General features: G+C 34.5%; 1 protein-coding gene across 1 annotated transcript in view; it reads left to right on the forward strand.

The window, feature by feature from the left end:
- LOC115493890 (lipoxygenase homology domain-containing protein 1) overlaps window positions 1–19839 on the forward strand; it is a 189953-nt gene that overhangs the window by 116137 nt on the left and 53977 nt on the right. The window contains exons 33-40 of the mRNA XM_072924659.1: window positions 2841–3060; window positions 4365–4519; window positions 6370–6583; window positions 7884–8074; window positions 9605–9815; window positions 14929–15080; window positions 17825–17903; window positions 19401–19532. Coding sequence (XP_072780760.1) covers window positions 2841–3060; window positions 4365–4519; window positions 6370–6583; window positions 7884–8074; window positions 9605–9815; window positions 14929–15080; window positions 17825–17903; window positions 19401–19532 — 1354 coding nt within the window. The remainder of the gene's footprint in view (window positions 1–2840; window positions 3061–4364; window positions 4520–6369; window positions 6584–7883; window positions 8075–9604; window positions 9816–14928; window positions 15081–17824; window positions 17904–19400; window positions 19533–19839) is intronic.

A 19839-nucleotide genomic window follows, 5' to 3' on the forward strand; every position in this document is an offset into this window, starting at 1 on the left:
TCTGTCTCTGCTTCACAGCTCATGTTGCATCCATTAATAGACATTGGTGAAGGGAACAGACAATTTTGGATCTAAGATAGAATATCATATACCAAAGGAAAACTGCTTACACTAAACTGATCAGAAAATGATTACAAGAATAATGTAATGGCAGCATGGGGTACAATGATGGATCTGAACAAAAAAAGCTAATACTGGCCATAACTGTAAGTGGAAAAACAGGGAACTATCTAATACCCTCATTTGAAAATAGCTGGTGTTTAATTCCACGGATCATAAACAGTATGATTATTAGTACTTGCTAGTTCCGTGGCAGTCAGGGAATTAATTGAAATTGTGATTCTAGAAAAAAAAAGGACAATTGTGGCTTCTAAATAGTCTGTCCTGTATTTTGGGATTATTTTCCTATAAATCTCCTCTGTGCATTTCCTACAAGGATTATAGCACATGTATTTATGACAACTTAGAATCCTAGTGAATTGCAAATTAGGGTAGCAGAAGACAAAGTAAAATGTGAATTACAGCTTGTCCTGTCACATAAAACTAACCAAGTTCTGTACTTTTGCAACTCCCAAATAGAGAGCTTTATGGAATAAGTTGTTCACAGCATTTGGAGTAGCTGTGTGATATAGTCATGAGATCCATGCATGAGAAAAAAATGTGCAGGAAATAATTTTAAAAGTCAGTAGTCTGGTTCTGAAAGAGAAGAAACAATTACTTTGTTGTCTGTGAAAGAATTGTAGTTTAGATGGGTGGAGAACCTGTGTACTCTCCTCTCAATGAACCCAAATAATTCCTGTTAAGTTTAATTAGGTGGAATGCATATTTTGCAAGGAATTAATCCACTTAGTCCACCTCAGCTAATGATACATAGCTAATTATATCCTTTGTAACATACACAGCATGAATGAAAAATCTTGATGTGAAACTCTGCCCACTTATTTCCCTTTTCACACTGCAGGACTGGAGACCCAGTCAGGGACAGCTTTGATTTCTGTGAGCACAATGGCACAGAGACAGGCAGGGCAGGCTAGGCTTAGAGAGAGGACAAGTCTGGTGCCCTCTTTTCTGGTGTATAACTGCTGCTGTGTGGCCTTTTCGTGTACTGTGGAGTTACAGTTCAGGAGCTCCGAGCAGCCCAGGGCTGTTATATGGGCAATGGAAAGGAACTCTTCTCTGCTCCTTGAACAATGCCCTGAGTCATGAAATTGTGTAGGGGTGGCATGGCAACCACTTATAATACCTCAAGAAATTCAGACTGGAAGGGATCTTTTAATCCATCAAATGCAATTCCTTCCTACTAAAGGCCTCTTTTCATAAGTTCTGCATCATAAACCCATCATAAAATTCCTCTAAAATGGTTTGGGCAGGTAGTTTTATTTTCAATTAACTATTCCTCTTCATACTCTGATATTTTACTATTTCTTACGTGCATAACAGTTACTAAAAATGATTTCCAACTCTCCCAAAATGACAAAGCAAATTTTTTTAATACCTCTCTAATTAGAATTAGGTAGCTGGTACTTCCCTACATGCTTGTGTTCACTGTGCAAATACACATGAACTAGCTTTAAGCAAGAGAGGTCAGCAGTGAAGGGCTGTCACGTTCAGAGCTCTGCTGAGAAGCAAAATAAATTGATCTGTTAGGTCTGTGCTCTGTCTTAGGAGCCAATCTGCTGGTGGTGCTGTCAGAGCCAGGGCATGATTGTGTAAGGCTAATTTCAGTTTATTATTGTGATGCTATAGGGTGCACAAAGGATTTATTCCCTGGAAAGTCACCAAATCTTATGTTTTGACTGAGGTGGGGAAAAAAAAAAAGCATCAATGTGGGAGAAGGACAAAGCCACTGGCAACATTTTTTTTATTAAGTATTTTGATAATAAAAAAAAATGTTGCCTTTAAAAATTACTAGTTCTCAGTTGTTTCACTCGAAATCACTTCCCATGCTCTTGTAGCTACCCATTACATGGCTGCCACATTACTTCCCATTGTTCAGGAGACTTACCATGCGGTGGTTAATGTCATGCAAATCATTACCCACAATCAGCAACCAGTTATTGAATTTCCACATGTAGTATGGAAACAGGGCTGTGTTGTCCTACACAGTTATTTCTGTAACTTATTTATTTTTATTCAGAAATATACCTTTCCTTTAATGAAGAATTGGTTGTAAAGTAGTTTTATGTTCTAGTCAAAACCATTTAGCAAAAGAGAATTTAGTAAAACTTCTTCACCAGTAGGGTTGCCAAGCACTGGGACAGGCTGACAAGGGCAGTGGTCAAGTAACCATCCTGGAGGTATTCACAAACATGCTGAGGTAGCACTCAGGGACATGTTTTACTGGTGGATTTGGCAGTGCTGTGTTAATGATTGGACTTGATGATCTTAAAGATCTTTTCCAACCTAAAAAATTTTGTGATTCCAGGCTCATAGTAATAATCTTTAAGTTAATACCTCACTTGGCTGCTGATATTAGAATCTTTAATCGTAAATTAATGCTCTCTTTATCTAGTAGGGTCACAACTCTCTGTGTTACCTTTTGTCTAAATAGCCTAAATGCACAGATCTTACCAATTTTAGCTGTTACTCACTCCAAAGTTATCATAATTACAGTATATATGCTTACAGAGTATCATGCTCGCAATACTAATAAAGGAGATAATCTCACCCATGATTATACCATGAAATAAAAATGATTGATTCTATCATCACACTTATACTAGCCTCAAACTTTTCCATTATTTACTGTTAAGTTTAGAAATTCTACACTGGGATTGGAGAAAATCTTTCTAAGTGAACCAGCCTTGAGAGTACCCTCTTCCTCATGCTATTTGGTGCAGGTTGAGACTGGAGATCTGGGAGATGTATACAAGATTCGAGTCAGCTGTGATGATGTGCCAGGCTTTCAGGGCTGGCATCTGAAGTCTTTTCACTTACAAGAGTTGCATACGAAACAAGAACTGAACTTTGAGTGTAACTGCTGGCTCTCTCTTAAGAGAGGGAATAAGGAGCTGGTAAAAGAATTCCCCACAGTCACCGAGGACCAGAAATCTTTACCAGGTAAAAACACCAAGAAGACATAAACACTGTAAATTAACTGCTTGAAAATATATCAGTGCCACAGATATAATATAGTGTTTTGTCTGGATTTGATACCTTCAGTGGCTCTGTTGCACCTGTGTTCACATATGCACTGAAAGAATGTTGAAAATTATATTTTAATTTTCCAGGTAAATTGCATATTGAATTTTACAGCTGCTAAGTCTTCTGCATGATTTTAAATGAGAAAAACTGAACAATACAATTGGACGTTTTAGGGAAACAAACATGTTCAAAGCCATGGAAATTATTTGTTCTAGAGTCACTATTGAATTACATAGTTTACAATACCTTCACTTGCTGATATAAGTATCAGAAGTAAGGCTTATTGCACAGAAAGGTTGGGGTTTTTTTTCCTAAGGACTACTTTTTTTTGCCATGCTGAGAGGTCTTAGAGATGCCCTTGGAATGTGAAGACTTACAGAAGTCCTGCATTTGTTCAGAAAATTTAGCAGTTACACATGAGATAAAAGTAATTAGAGACATGACTGCTTTGCTAAACTAAAGTTCCAGAAGTTCAGATTCCTGAATACCCAACTCTATTAATGACCTTAAAAGAAAGTATAGTGTTACATTAGTTAAATGTTAACTCCACAGAACTGTACATTAAAAATGACATTTGAAAAATTTTGGTTATTCTTTTTGTATGAGCCTGAATATATATGCAATTAAATGATCTTCCTCAGAAGAAAATCTGATCGGACTGTGAAAATGCATTCATACAGAATCAATATAAAGGCAAAGACTTTATAGTTTCCTTCTTTAAGTTAATAAGTGCATTTTGTAATTTTTTATACTTGTATGTCATATCATGCATCCAGATGCTATGTTGCAACTGTTCTTATTTAAATTTGCATAACCTTATTTGACCTGTGCTAATTATCTATTTCAAAGATAATTCCGTTTTTAATTAGTTTTTAGTTTAGCTCCTGAACTAACTCAAATGAATTCTTACTTTCTAGATCTTGCACAATAAAACAGAATCAGGCAGAATTTGCCTACATTTATAAGTCTAAACTGTCCAATTTCCTTCAAATTTCAAAGAAACTGAATGGAAAGTTTTCATTGAACTTAGCACAAAGAGATCAGATTCATAAAGAGTAACCTGGTTATTTCATTCACTATGAAGCAGATTTTTTTGCAGCTGCAGAAATAAAAAAAATCTATAGTCTTACTAAATAGTCTGTGTTGCTGTTTTATTTTTAAGTATAGCTTGTATTTAATCAGCTTTAATTATTTTTTTTTTTTATTTTCTTTTTGTACAGTCTATAAGTATGTTGTTTCTGTGCATATTGGTGACCGCTGGGGAGCAGGGACTTTTGCAAATGTTTATATCACTCTCTATGGCAAAAGAGGGGACACAGGTGTGAGGAAACTTCATACATCTCTAACGAAAGGAAGAAAATTTCAGAGAAATAAGGTAATGGCTCCATACTGCAGTAAATGTACAGGGGTTAGAACTGCATTAAGTGTTACTTAATGCTTGCTCAGATATATCTGGCTAGATATGCAAGAATTTGGAAACGTTCACAGAATTTATCGTCCACATATTCACAATAGACCAATTCCAGTGTTATTTATTTCCTATACAAGCACACACCCACATGGCAATAAAGATTCCACATGAGCAATAAAAAGCAGATTAGTGGGGAGAACCTCTGTGATCATGCTTCTGACTTCTTCTTTTCAAACTTTAGGACAGAACAGGGAGTAAAAAATTGAACAATCAGTAAAAAATTAGAGAAATTTCCATGAGACTTTTGCAGTCTATGATGTTTCTGAAATCCCACTTTGAAACACCAACTCAATATCAGCAAGTTTAGACAAAAAAAAAATCCACTTAGAAAAAGAATGCAAATAAACCCAGTGTTTCTAAATAAACACTATAAATAAAATTCTTCTCTTTTGAATTAGACATTCACTCACTGAACAAGGATGTTTGAAAGTGTCCATTGTCAAGGAGAGGCTTAGATTTCTGTGAAATAATTTTATTAGATAACTGCCACAGCACTTGTTAGAGTAAAATTGGAATCAGTAATGAACTGAGACAATTTCTAAATTTCATTATTGTGTATTTCTCAGAACTATGCCTATATAAGGAAGACAGCCCTATATTGTAATTCTTTTAATTTATGTACATACATGGATTTATTTCCTAAAATATCTTAATTAATTAAATTAATGATTTCTGCTCCCAATCTGCTGTTGGGTTCTGACTATTACTAGAAAAAAATAAGATCTTTCTGTTATATGGAAGTACTTTCACTATCAGTAGCAGAAAATTTGTTTCTCCAATATTTTATTTAAAAAGTAATAGGAAAAACACATAGGACTTTGACAACTACTGTATTCTTTTAGAGATGAGCTTGCTAATATCTTGGTTTTTTAATTGTTTTGACATCCAGTTTAGTTAGTGCCTACTACTGAATTATTTTATTTGTATTATGGTGTTAATTATATTCCTAGACTTTGCTGTTCAAACTCCAGTTTTTCATAACTTTCTAATCTTCAGCAGTTACTGTGAGGTCCATCTGGCCCCTATACAGAATATCTGGCTTTCTCACAGAAATTTAGTGGGGCATACAATTTCTTTCTTTGCATTACACATTTTTACTTATCTTGTTTTTCTGGTCTCTTTTCTCATCTATTGTTACTTGTGCTTAATTCTCTCATGTCTATCTCTGCCTTCCCCATTCTGCTTCCCTTCCTGTCTCTTATCTTTTACCCTTCACTTTCATGTTAACTTCCTCCATTGCTCTTCTCAATTTGCTCCACAAATTATTTTCATTCTGTAGGGAAAGTAAAAAGTCAGATTTTCTGACTACTGGAGAATAATTATAAAGCTATCTTGGAGTAAAAACACTCTTCAGATTTCTAACTTTTGTTTAGAACTATTAATATCTGTATCTAGACTTGTATGATAAGCCTTAGAAATGAGAAATCTGAATGATAGAAATTTCATTAGAACCAAAATCTTATAATAACTGACTGTCAGAAAGTTGAGGTATAAGATTTTAATGTAATATGAAATGAATGATGCAGTGATTCATATTGATCAAAGATCAAATGAAATTACAGTGCATCATTAATGATGAATATAGGATTAAATGTTAATTCTAATCAGTGTGTGCTTTCTCAGATTCAGCAGGGAGATGCTATGTTAAACTTCATATAGAATCAGACTTTAAAAATTTTGAATTCTCAGATTAATTCAGGCCTATATTTTTTGTGACGTTTCAAGTCAAAATTCTGTATTTCCCTGTTTTGCAGGTGGATTCATTTTTGGTGGAAGCTGTTTCTCTGAGTCATTTGCAAAAAGTGGTCATAGGACATGATGGAGAAGGCTATGGAGCAGGGATGTACCTCAAGATGGTAACAGTCAAGGAATCACAAGATTCAGACAAAGAATGGGTCTTTCCACTGTGGAATTGGCTTGATACTCATCTGGGTTTATGTGAGACTGTTTGTGAGATTGTAACAGTTGGTAAGTTCTGCAGAACTGACCTGCCCATTTTTATATACATATATTTGACTACAGTTCATGTAGATGTCTATAGTATCCTACTTTTATTGAAAATGTGAATTTTCAGTTTGATCTTAGTGTTATAGCAGAGCCACATCTGGTAAGGTCAAAGTTAGTATAATTCTGTCTTGTCAATGTGTTGCATATGGAACACCTGCCTTCCAAATGAAACACAGCATATTTCAATGAGAGATAAATAGCCAAGCTTAGGCTGTGCACCTCATGGGGATAAATAGCTTAAATTTTATGCACTATTTTTTGGCCTAGAGTCTCATTTGAAATCTAAAGAAAAATTACTTCAGTGAAATGAGCCTAATCATTACCTGTGAGAGTATTCCACAGCACAAAGCAGCAGTTCTGGTATGCTCATTTCTACTCATTTCACGCCTACTACTATGCCATGATTTGCACAAATCTAAACCTGGATGTACTTGGCAAAAGAACACTTACAGCAGGACCTTTAGTCATTCAGAAGTACCAACAGATTTCTTCAATCCTGTGAAAAGAATTAAATGCGAAGGAAATGAACTACTGAACTTTGTCCAGAGGAAGTAAAACATAGCATGTCCTTGATTCAGTTTGTGTGGTTTTTTTAAGTTGTGGAAAGTACATTTTCCTGAGCTGTTCCTTTTCATGGAATAATTTTCACTTTACCTAGACTGGTTAAAACAGAACTAAAATGAAGAATAGCAACAATTAATGAAAAAAAAAGAGAGGGTGTTAGTGATATTGATCTTCTGAGCATCTGGCAAATAACTTTGTGTGTTTATTATAGGTTACCTGTCAGTCTCACACTATTACAACACCTATTATTTTGCTAGGTAACATCTGGTGACAAGTAAAGTTCATTAGAATTGTTTGCTTTGCATTAGGTGCCTACATGCTACATATGGCTACATGCTCTTAAATGATAATTTACTTTAGTAACACTGATTGCTTTTTAAAGAAAATTACTTAGACTTCTAAAAGGTGACTGAATATTCTCTTAGCAATTACTTCCAAATATGACAAGGAAAATACATTGGCATCAAAAAATACCATTGAAACTAAATTTTAACACAGAAAGAACACCAAGCTGCTAAATTTTTCACAAAAAAAGATAATAAAGATATTGATGTGTTATTCTTAGTGAGCAGTTGCTATAGATACAACATAACCTGCAAAAAGAGCTTTGTTTGTGTACTATAAAGGCTGTGGTCCTGCTAGATTATATCATTCTCTCATGCTGTCATCTTTCCTTTCTTTTTGATGATTTTTAAAGGTAGAAGGTCGACTCTTAGTCCTAAACTGCCTGAAATCAACATGAAGTCATCAGGTTTCTGGATGATGGATATCACTGGATCTGACTTAATTGCTGAAGAGGATCCAATATGCCTTTCTTTTATCTTCTACAGCAACCTGAGTCACAAAAAGTTGCCACTTCAAGTCACAGGAAAAGCAACTCAGATCAAAGTACTTCAACCTTTTTCTGTTGCAAGAAAAGCCTACGAATCATGTAGCAAATAATCCACTTAATTCTGAGATAAATTGTTTCTTTAAACTAAACTACCAAATTGATTTTTAAGTCCTCTGTGTAGTTTGGCACAGATCATCATTTTTGTTTGTAGGTAGCAACACATGAACAATGGTTTCTGAATGAGCAAATTCTCCTAGTGTCTCATACTGAGAATGTTTAAGTGAGCGAATTGGTCCCTTGGTGCATATCGCAGTGTATAGCACGCGGCAGGTACTGATTTACAGGCTTTGTTGATCCCACAAAAATCAGCAATTTGTAAGCATACAATATGCCATGGGATACTGTAGAGCTTTTGGGGCTGAGGATAGAGAAGGAAGAATCATAAATGAGATTAAATGCACAGAAGGTTAATTTTTCTCTTTTTTCTCTCGTGTAATTTATTCATCCCTGCCATCAGTTTCTCTGAACTGGTTTTTCGAGTATAGTTTCTCTTTTTCCTCCTGTTATTTATTGTCTCTACCTTTTTCCTCTTAATGAATTAAATTTTATGACTGAGCTAAAGAAATAATTTGTTGTATTTTAATGCTCCTCTTTTCTTTAGTGAAAGAGGAACTAAGCAGACTAACCACAAACATGATCCAAAATGAGGAGTACTCAGAGGGTTTTTCTGAGTTATTTCCAAGAACCTCTGGTAAATATGAAAAAAAAAAAAACAGTATGAAGATGGAAGTGCCCCTGTCAGAGGAAAGGCTGAAGTCAAGTCACATGGACTTTTACCATCTGAGGATATTTAAAATGAAAGAGCAGGGGAAAGAATCCAAGACGTATTGAATAGGAAAACATAACATCTCTTTTCTCCGTTTTTTTCCTTACAGTGAAAAAAAATATTTCTTTTAAACCACTAAGTATAATATCTAAGGCCTCCTCTGCTTATTCAAGTAATGGTATGTCCTAGAGATGGTGCATTATACTTCTACCCAATAGAAGTCGATTGGTTTTTATTCTCAAGTATGAATGCAAGATTTTAATGTACAATTTCTATGATCTAGAGTGAGGATTAAAGATCTCTTGGATATTTCCTCAAAAGTGGATTAGCTTTCTTTCAAATTTATGATTAATTGCATCACTTTTATTGTTGTAAGAAATATTTCCAACAGTGTCCAAAGTTTTAAAAATTGGCTAAATCTTCTGTGCCTGAAAACAATCTACTGAATTTGTGTAATATATATATATGAACATTGTGCCTTCTTCTGTGTATAAATTTCATCAGTGACTGCCATTGCTTGTTCCTTAATATCAAACCTCAAGCATTCCCTCTCCTCATTCATGTTTTTAAATCAATTTTTATTGATTAGAAATTAGTAATGTTGATCAGAAATTAGTAGTTGATTAGAAGATAGTACTAGTTATAAATCTACCCCAATTTTTTAACTACTGAAGTTTGTTCAACTGTTGCATACAGCTGCCAACTATGTTCTGGCACAATTGAAATGAGATCCATTCATTTTGTCTTTCTCCTCACATAGGATGAACTGGCAGATATTGGCTCAATATACAAAGTTCAGGTAACTGGCCCACACAGTGAGCTAAAACAGCCATGGCACTTAGATTCACTGCATATGAAGCACACAGGCACAAAGGAAGAGATGTATTTAGCTTTTGACTGCTGGTTCAACCCTAAGGAAGACAAATGTGTGGAGCTGCCAGCTCTCTATGCAGATCAAGACCCTTTGCCTGGTAAGCTATGTCCTTTTTTGTTACTGGGTCAGGATCTGTCTCTGGAATACCAGTACATCTCTTCTGGGCCAAAAATACTGTGTGAAGATTTCCATAAGAATTAGATATTAAGGAATGTGATGGTTTTGCACATGCATTTACCACAAAAGAGAAATCATTGGTATGAGGATTATGAGAGATGCTCTAACTGGTGATACCAAACACAGTATTTGGCTTCTTTCACATTAGATGATGTTCCAGTTTTAACTCTTTATTATATCTTCAAATTAATGCTATGTCAGCTGAAGATGAGTACAAAATATTATCTTCTGTGTGATACTATTTGTCTCTTCTGTTCACAAAGAAATGTATGTGATCTAGAAACAAAGTAAAGAAGAAAAAAATTGCAGACCCCCTACACAACAAAGGTAGATTTTTTAAAGTCTACCAGCCAAGAGATATTAGCCATCAAAGATATATTCAAGAATTTCAATTACACTAGTGTTTTATTGATGTCAATGAGAAATTCCTAGCACAGCAAGTGATACTCTACAAAAATACACATAAAGTTGCATGTTTCTCTGCTGTTAATAACACATGTGAATGGTATGATGCCAGAGAGATAATTAAGTGATTTCTGCCAACCACCCCCAGCCACTTCCCCTGGAACAACCAATTGTGTACTGATAACCTGATCACTACTACTTAAGGACAAGCTTCCCATTTATTCAGCTCATTAGAATAAAGAGGATTGATTGAGAGAGTAAAGATCATATATTGAGGCTTTTAGTGCCAGTTAAGAGGTTTATTGCTAGAGGCTACAGAACAAAGAGTGCTCTACTTAAATGGAAACTAATAGAAAAAGATGGAGGCAGCCCAGAAAAAGAAATAAAATAGACCACATGGAGTTTTGCAGACCATTCTCTACAGAGAGTTTCCTAAATATTTCATCAAACTTAAAGCTGAAACTTGAAAGAAGCAGTGAAGACCCTTTAAATTTCTGGTTTTGTGTGGGTTTGCATAATTAAAAAAAATTGTCACCTTGTATTCATGTACTGAAAAATCTTACCGTTTTAGACTTTTGATCCATCAGATTCAAAAAACATTGGGTGTTGGATGTAATATATGCTGGATTTACAATTATGAATATAGTAATTCTATACCTTATTAAAAGGCCCTATTTCTCTAATTTATTTAAGAAAAAATGAGAAGGACTGTAAATATGAATGATTATTCTGAATTCAAACTTGATAAACTTTTTATTGTATATAAAAATCCAAAAATTTTAAAAAGTTAAAATTCTAAAATACACCTTTCAAAGCCTCTATAGTGCTAAGAGCCAAATGGAGATACTGTCTGAAAGCATTATTCTGATATCTAAAATAATTAATTATTGAGGTATATTAGAAATCTAGGGTATTTTTCTTGGAAAATTTCTGGGAAAAGATATGTATATGCTCTCTCTCAAAAATTAATCTTCAGATAGGAGTATCTACCAACCTATAAGGTTTCTCACAAACCATTTTGTGGAGTCCCATGATTTACAACTGGAAGTGTTAATGTCACTTTTATTCTTTGTGGTCCAAATACTACTTCAGCCTAAAATGTCTTATTTGTTTTATTAACACAAAGACACACACATAAGAAATTAATGCAAAATAATAATAAAAAAACCAATATGCATTTACTCTCCTATTTTTAATTTATGGGTTTTTTCTTTTTAAATGAACATCTGCTGATTGCTTTCAGTTTCAATATGTTGTCTTACATCTGGAAGAGAATTTTTATAAATAGGATTGGGAAGAGCCAGAGAATGACAAGCTTGAACAGAACACCTTGTCTTAATAGATTTTTGTTGTTGGGGTATGCTGTTCATACAGAACACAATGCTCCCAAACTCAGCGTAAAAACTTTTACGCTGTTTCCCAGCATCCCCTTTCTGTTATGACTCCTTTCATAGGGGCTACTTTGTATACTTTTAGTTCACTTAAATAGTGGAAAATTAATAGTAAATATTTGCTATGATTGCATTGGGCTTTAAATTATGCATCAATAGATTCAGCAGATCCAGCTGAAAGTACTTACTCAGCAGAAACACTACATATATTTCTAAGCTAAGCTCATGGGTCTGTGTATTAATGATTCAAATATTAATGGACAAAAGCAGTAAAAATGTGAGCACTGTGCTTGCTCATCTATCCCCACAGAAATGGCCAGCCACAGGGACCAAAATATTTTAATCTTATTCATAAAAATAGCCTTTTGATTTCAACAAATCTTCTCACATGGCCCAGTTACACAGATGAGGAAGGACTCTGAATCAACAACAGAGAAACTTCATATCCTAATTCCCCTAAAAGCAAAATGCCATTGGCTAAATGCTAACTAAAGTGTCACCTGGACAGCTCATGTATTTTCAACCATCTGGAACTCCAGAAAGATCAAGTCTGTGTAGCTGTGCTGACTTAAATGCAGCTATTTTGTCTTTTACCTGGCAGCACATATTTAACCTCCTTGAATAAAGGAATAAGATACATTAGGGCCCTAGGCTTGGAAAACTCTTGGTTTACTTCTTATTATCAAATATGAGTGATACCATCAATTATAAGAATTTTCCCAGTCCTTAGTTTAAATTATTAAAACAAAAATAGTCCCAGGTGGAGTCCCTGAAGCAAATATTGCTGCAGTGAAATAAAACTACATTTAAGCAGATTTTCTCAGACATACTGCTTATGAAATAAATGTAACGACAAATAAATATATTTCAGAAGTTTATTGAAACAAGCAGACTTTTATTGGCAGACTTATGCTGCCCTTATTATTTAATGAATCCATTTAAATATTAGTGTTACAGTCTATACCAACCCACTCTTTTAAACTGTTAATCCTGTTATGGGACCTTTTTATTTTAGAGATAGAAAGAAATAGCTATACAAGATGTCACAATATTTGAATTCAGACCTTTTGATTTTAACACTCAACATGAATAGCACCAACCTGTGAAAAGAGCTGTAAGAAAAGCTTAAAATAAATATCCTCAGAACATTTTTTTCCCCTTCCTGTTTTCCTATCACCTACGCATAAAACTAAATGACAGCTTTAGCTTCTGGGTTCATTGAATCATTCTTAAACCTACTAGAACTTTCTCATAATGTTTTTAAAGAATGTACAGTTTGCTTAAAAATTTCTATTTTGGAAAAAATTTGATTGAAGAAGAAAAATATCCTGAGAATATCAGACGTTTCCAGGATGTATACTCAGATATTCATGTATCCTGTGATGTACAGTAGACTGAAATATATGTTTCAGACTTGAATAATGTGCATTTCCGTGCTCTCTAGCTTGTACTGTCAGCTGTGAAACTGAAAGTTCTTTGTTTCTTCTTGATTTCATGTCTGTCTAAAGCACCACTCCCCTCCTTTGTGCACCAGAGTTGCCTGGGAAAGCAGATATTGTAAAACCAGCCAAGTTCCAGGGAGGGACAGGAGGCAGAGTGAGGCTGGGAGTTTCTCCAGCATGTAAATGTCACATAGTCTAGATGTTTTCTGTGTTCTACTGCTACAGTGATGAAGGCTGTGGGAGAAAGGGCTGATAATTTTTGGCAGTCAAACATAGCTCAGGACTTGTAAAACACTGGATTTTAAGACTGCTCAGTTCTTAAAAAAAAAAAAAACAACAACAACAAAACAAACTCTTCATATTTGTGATAAAAAAGTTCAAGAGATAATACAAATGTTTTCAGATACATTCTTGGTACATGTGCACTGCTCATCACCTGCATCCCAAATGTGGCTCTGCATTTTACAGTGGAGAAAAATGCTGTCCTTGTAAAAATATTAGACAGTCATGTTTTACGAACATGTGTTGCTACAAGAGCATAGCTTTTATTCTTAGGCTGAAGAAATGATGCCTGTGGTTTGAAGCAGAAGAATATTTAGACCACCTAAATTTAGACTTCTGAGTTCTAGTGTTTATCTCTAGAATGTGTGGGAACCCATCAGAGGTGTTTTCTATAGCACCTGCCTTCCCCTGCTGGCTACATAAGGATCTCAGTCCTAAAATAGCCACCAAAGTTAGATTCCTAAATTGACAGTGCCAGCTCATAACAAAAATGAGCCCAAATGAACACACTATACAAATGATACTTACTATTATAATTGAATTAGAGCACACAATATCAGAAAGAAAATAAAATCGATCCCCCAAAAAACCTTCTTATTTTGTTCTGGGGTCCTTGTTGTTAAAATTATGCAAATAACAGTGAGCATTGAGATTGTGACCTGCTTCTGTTTAAGTGTTTCCTTGTTCCTCGTTTCCATAGGAAACCCAGGGGCTGAAATATGTCATTTAAAAAGTGAACATAGGAGATTTCCATGAAGTTTCATTGACATGAATTCAGTCTGGTCTCACCTGCATCCCTATGTATTGTGACAAAAAGAGGCAAGGAAGCAGAAGCTTTGTATAGGGGACGTGTGTCTCTTCTAATCTCTGTACTATGGCCGCAGATGAGAAACTCAGGAATACTTTCCCTTAAACTCAAAATTCAGTTATCTGACCTGTATTTGTGGGCTATTATATCAGTAATGGCAGGTTCTTTGGAGAATGATACAAAATATCAGGAGGGTTTTATATTTATGTGTTAAAGCTGATGTTCAAAGAATTTTTAATTTTTTTTTTTTATTTCATATTAACATATTTTAACTTAAAAACATTGTGATAGTTTTGTGGTCTAACCAGTGATAAATAAAAATAGAGGGATGGAAAATAAAAGAATTATCAGTAAATAATAGAAAAAAATAGACTTTCTAAAAAGGATGCATGTATGGTTTTTCTTGTATGGAAGGGGACAGTACACAAGAGAGCCTGTTCCCCAGAGAGCAATAAGTAGCACTTATTTTCTGGGAGTGGTGGCAGACCAAAGCAAATCTCTACATTGTAATCCTGTTATGCAGCAAGAATGTGTTTTGGTTATGTGTATGTCACCAGAACTGAAGAGGCCTTGTTTGGTGGTACATTATGGGATTAGGTGAAATCTGCAATTCTAAGAACTGGTATATAATGCAGGTGTCAGGCAAGATGACAAGTGTTTTCTCCTGCTGACTTTTTGGGTTTATTTTGTCTATTTTTTCTGAAGTTGTGGAGTATGAGATCCATTTGCACACAGGAGACTTGAAGAAGGCAGATGCCACTGGAGAGGTTTATCTTCGTATACAAGGAGAAAAATGCGACTCAGGGAAGAGATGGCTTAACTCAAAAAACAGCCTGATAATTTTCGCTAGAGGGCAGGTAAAATAATGAGGAAAAATGTAACTGAATCTGTGCGTCTTTTTGTTAGAACTTATATTTTCAGAAAATCTTTCATGAATAGAGTATCAAAAATATTAATGTTTTATATTCTGTATAATGATTGTCTCCATAGCTAACATATTATTTTTAAGCATCATCACTGTTGTGCTACAGTAAAACTGTTAAGGTGATAAATTAATTCTGGATTGGACTAAATGACCTTTAAGAGTTCTGTTTTAATATTCCAGACTTTAAAGGCTGGGGAAACATCACTGCTTTATTAAAATATGCCAGTTTGTTAGAAATGATAATGTTTCTGTAGGATAACTCACATTTGTAGCCACTCCATCTAAAGTAGTCTATGAACTTACCTTGTTAACTTTCCTGAACACTGTCAGTGTTCCAAGAAGAATCTTATTTTTTCACTTTTCAAAATTTTCCACCTACTTCTTGCTTTTTGGTAAACATACTGTCATTTTTTGAGACAAAATGGCTTTTCCTAGAAGAGTAATTCCTTGAGTAGTTATTGGCAAAAGAACAAAGTAACTAAAACAGACTTCAGATCAAAAGGAAACATCTCTTTCAAATCAAAAGAACTTGTCTAGCTGATAGTTTATCAGATTCTAGTGTTTAGAATTTCAACTTGGATTTTTTTTGTTTTGTTTTGATTTTTTGTTTTAAGGAAATTGTAAATGAAATACCTGGAAATCTTCTTTAAGGGAGGGTGGGAGAGAATATTTCACTCTTGCCAGCCAGCCTAGTGTAATTTCTTCTCTGGTGCAGAAATCTAGAGAAATGTACTTGATACATGCTTCATTTATTCTTTACACATACCTATGTTTATTTTATCTGCTTTTCTTACTATTTTTGAAGATTCTAGAAGATACAATTCTTTTGTATGAAAAGAAACCCAGATTTTAGTCATTATGTCCTCTGTATTTTCTTTCTTCATTGTGGAAGAGAATATGCATACCCAATGTCATGCTCATCAAGAACAGGTCAAACTGGTAGATCAATTCACAAGTCAAATCTGAAAATAATGACAGGATAGTAGAGCTCATCTTGCTTGAAGGAGTAATGTAGGAAGTTGTATAGATTAGTCTTTTGGATGATAACAGATAATAGTCCTGTGTAGTATGTCTTAAGGATAGTGTCAGAGAAATCAGAACAGCAAGACTGCGTGCTACAATGGATAAGGTATCAGTACAGGCTGGAAGAGGAACAGATTCCTGTTTCTTTCAAAATCCCAAACTGTCCCAACCTTTTAAAAAAACTCTTTATTTTATAAGAATGTGTTACATTTTTGCCAAGAATAAAACTTGTAGAGAAGAACCTGAACAATAGCACTTGACTTCTGTGAATACTCATTCCTGTGGAAGTACTACTCATCTGCAAATTCACAAGGATTTTTTCTGTATAATCCAGATTCTGTGTCAGTTTTTGAACAGGCTTGTTCAGACTTGTTAAATCCTTCCTCTGAAATTCTAAAGGGCTTTTCTATATCCTAGGCTATAAGACCCTAATCTTCTTCGTATAGGAAAGATTTCGAGTAGCAACTCTTTGGATATTCACTCTGTTGCAGTTCTCTTTACTCCAATTTACCCTCAAAGGATGAATGCTCTGGTTTTAGTTATTGCTCTTTTTTTCCAAATGATTCTTTTGATCAATATTATTCTCACAGTCATTAAAATTCTGGAACTGTGCCACTATGGGAACAATGCAAGTGTTTTGTTATTTTTTTTCAAACCCACAAACTAGTCCCCAACTGTTATATTCAAACTTGCATTTTCAACCCAACTTCTCAAGACAACTGCTTCTGTGTTCAACAGAATAAATCATGAAATCACATGAAATAAAAGTCTTAGCTGTCGAGATTTAATTTTGCAGCTGGTTTCTCAAAAGATTAGATGAATCCATTCATAAATTGTATGCTTCCAAACCTCATTTCTTCAGGCCCACTTAAGAAAAGCCAATGAATATGCATTTTAAGCACTGTGTGCTCCCAGTGTCAATGCACATACTTCCGTGAGCTTTCCCAGAGATTATGAAGATGACTATTCAAAGAAGAAGATGAGCATATATAGGCAGGAAGGTGAATAATCTATAAAGATTTATGGTATTGAAAAAAGGAAAGGCTCCATGAAGTCTACTGATCATTCAAGTCTGTTGTATGTAGAAAATCTGGCCTATTGTAGAGAGATTTCAAGGAGACAGCCTTATCCCAAAAGCACAGTGGTTGAAATCTTTACAGATATAATTTACTTAATTCCCATTTGCATACCTAATTCCCACTAAATTAATTGTGAATTTTAGTGAAAATTAAATTTCTCCAGATTTTCAGAATTATTAGACATCTAGTATTTATCAGTTTCATTGCAAGTTAGGTTCTGGAACAAAGTAACTTTAAACACACTATGATTTGTTTATTTCAGTCCATGAAGGTATGAGAAATGAGAATTTTATTGCTAGTGTGTGTATCTGATTTTTCCAAAAATACTTCCTACTGAATACAGAGGCATTTTGAAATTCATAACTCATAATATCAACTGGATAAGAAAAGATGAGCTACAGTATATAATATTTAATTATGAAATCAAACAATTAAATGGCATAGATGAGATAAATTTGCTTCTATCAAGGTGCAAAACAATGATCAGACACACTAGGCTAAACTGATAAATACTCAAAACCAGACCCCTATTAAGTTAAACTAAAATATAATTTAAATTATTTTCATATTGCAGGTGGATATTTTCAAAATCAAATCTGTATACCTTGGCAAGTTGAATCAAGTTTGTGTTGGATTTAAAAGTCTAAGAAAAGGTTGGTAATTTTTTTGGTTAATGAAGGTAATAATGATGTAGATTATTAGATTTGGGTGATCCTAGTACTTCAAAAATGTCTGAAATTTAACACAAAAGTTTTAAAAAATTTAGAAAACATGAAATTGATTTCCATTTTCTGCTGTTCATTATTTCTTTTGGATTATACATGTCAAGTATCCAGATTCAGCTGGATCTTGTGCAAGGGATTCCAAGGACATATGACAATGTAAAATTGTAAATTTTTTATGAAATTGTTCTCCAATGAAGTTTCTATCTTTTTATAAGCACAGTCAACAAAGCTTTTGTTTTTCATGAAGCAGTGCGCCATCATGCTTTTGAAACTTTTGTAAATTTTGACTTGCTGCACATTTTTAGATGATGGATATGTAAAAAAAATGAATTTATTTTAGGGCTATATGCTTCTGTGTAAAGATAAGAACATAAAATTGGTTCATTAGATTGAGAAGTGCTACACAGAAGAGAAGCTGTTCTGGCCTCACAGGTTCTTTCCTTCTAATCCTGCATATGTGGGGCTGACTGGCAGATAAAAAGGCTGTATTGCTGCAGCATGTTTTCTCATCCCACTGCTGACTCCAAAGCAGGTATTCTAGCTAAAAAACATTTGCTTATTTCTTGAAAATAAATATCAACAACAAAGAGTATCATGAATTGGTATTTTATTCAATCCTTTGGCTACAATTTTGGCCCATCGTTTTTTAAAGACAACAGAATAGAGATTCTACAGGTATTTTACTCCTGCAGGGTAATGTTGATAATGGAAATGATTGTTCCAGAGTATGATAACCTGAGCTTCTCATTCCTTCTTCTTTTCTAAAAAACCCCAAGATTACAAAATGACGCTGTAGGTTAAACTTGGACTCAGAAAAACAGGATGGGAGACTATTTCCTAGATGGTAACATTAAAATGAATAATCCAACTTTCATTCACTTCAGCAAGACTGGGTGTGTAACCAAGTTTACCAAGACTCAGAGATGTGACTCTTCAAATGCTTTGTTTCCAAACAATCATGGTTCCAAATCAAGATAAAACTAGCTGGCTTGTTCCTTATTATATAGAATAGTATCTCCCCAGAAAGAAAGCTCTGGATTTTTTAACGGCTAATGTCATAGAAATTCTGATCCTTTTTCCATTAGGACATTGATAATACAATTTCCTATTGGGGTTTCTTGTGTCTAGAGATTGCATACAGAAGCCTTTCTGTACTTTGAGTTGTAATAGATCATTACAGCAAATCTATCCCTACATTTAATTTCACAAGATCTGTAAAAACGTTGACTATTTTGGATTGTAGTGGAACAAATAGAAACACATACACATAGCCAATATATTTTCAGAAATTTTTTTCCCTTAAGAAGTCTGTCAAAAGAAAACCTTTTATTGATTTGATGAAGGTAGAAACTTATGACTGCATACACAGAATATTTTGTTGTTTAAAAGGTATAAATTAATAATGTCCTATTTATTTTTAATCAGATGGGTGGTTTTTGGAAAAAATTCTTATAAAAGAAGTCTTCTACCCTTTTTCTACACATGTTTTTTTTCACGATGGATGGATCAATAAACGCTCCAAGGAAGATTTTGTAGAAGTCGCAATTCCGCTCAAAGGTAGTATAAGCAGAAATGTCCTTCATTTCCATTAGTCACTCCTGCATGGCAGAGCAGTTCACAGCTGGTATAAGGTTACTTCACACAGGAGGAAGAACTTAGCATTGATACCCCAGTGGTGAGGGGCACAGTCCTGGACCAAGGTGAATCACGCCTTCTGTAAACAAAGGGGAAGAAATTATGCCTGGGATGGAGAAATGGCACTATTGAAAGAGTCTCCTCTGGCAGGACATTTCCTGTCCTTGGAACAATACAAAGAGAAGAGGCATGGCCTCTGTGTGAATGTGACATGGATCCATGAAGCCAC

The sequence above is a fragment of the Taeniopygia guttata genome, chromosome 2 (assembly GCF_048771995.1).
Source record: "Taeniopygia guttata chromosome 2, bTaeGut7.mat, whole genome shotgun sequence".
Classification (NCBI taxonomy): domain Eukaryota; kingdom Metazoa; phylum Chordata; class Aves; order Passeriformes; family Estrildidae; genus Taeniopygia; species Taeniopygia guttata.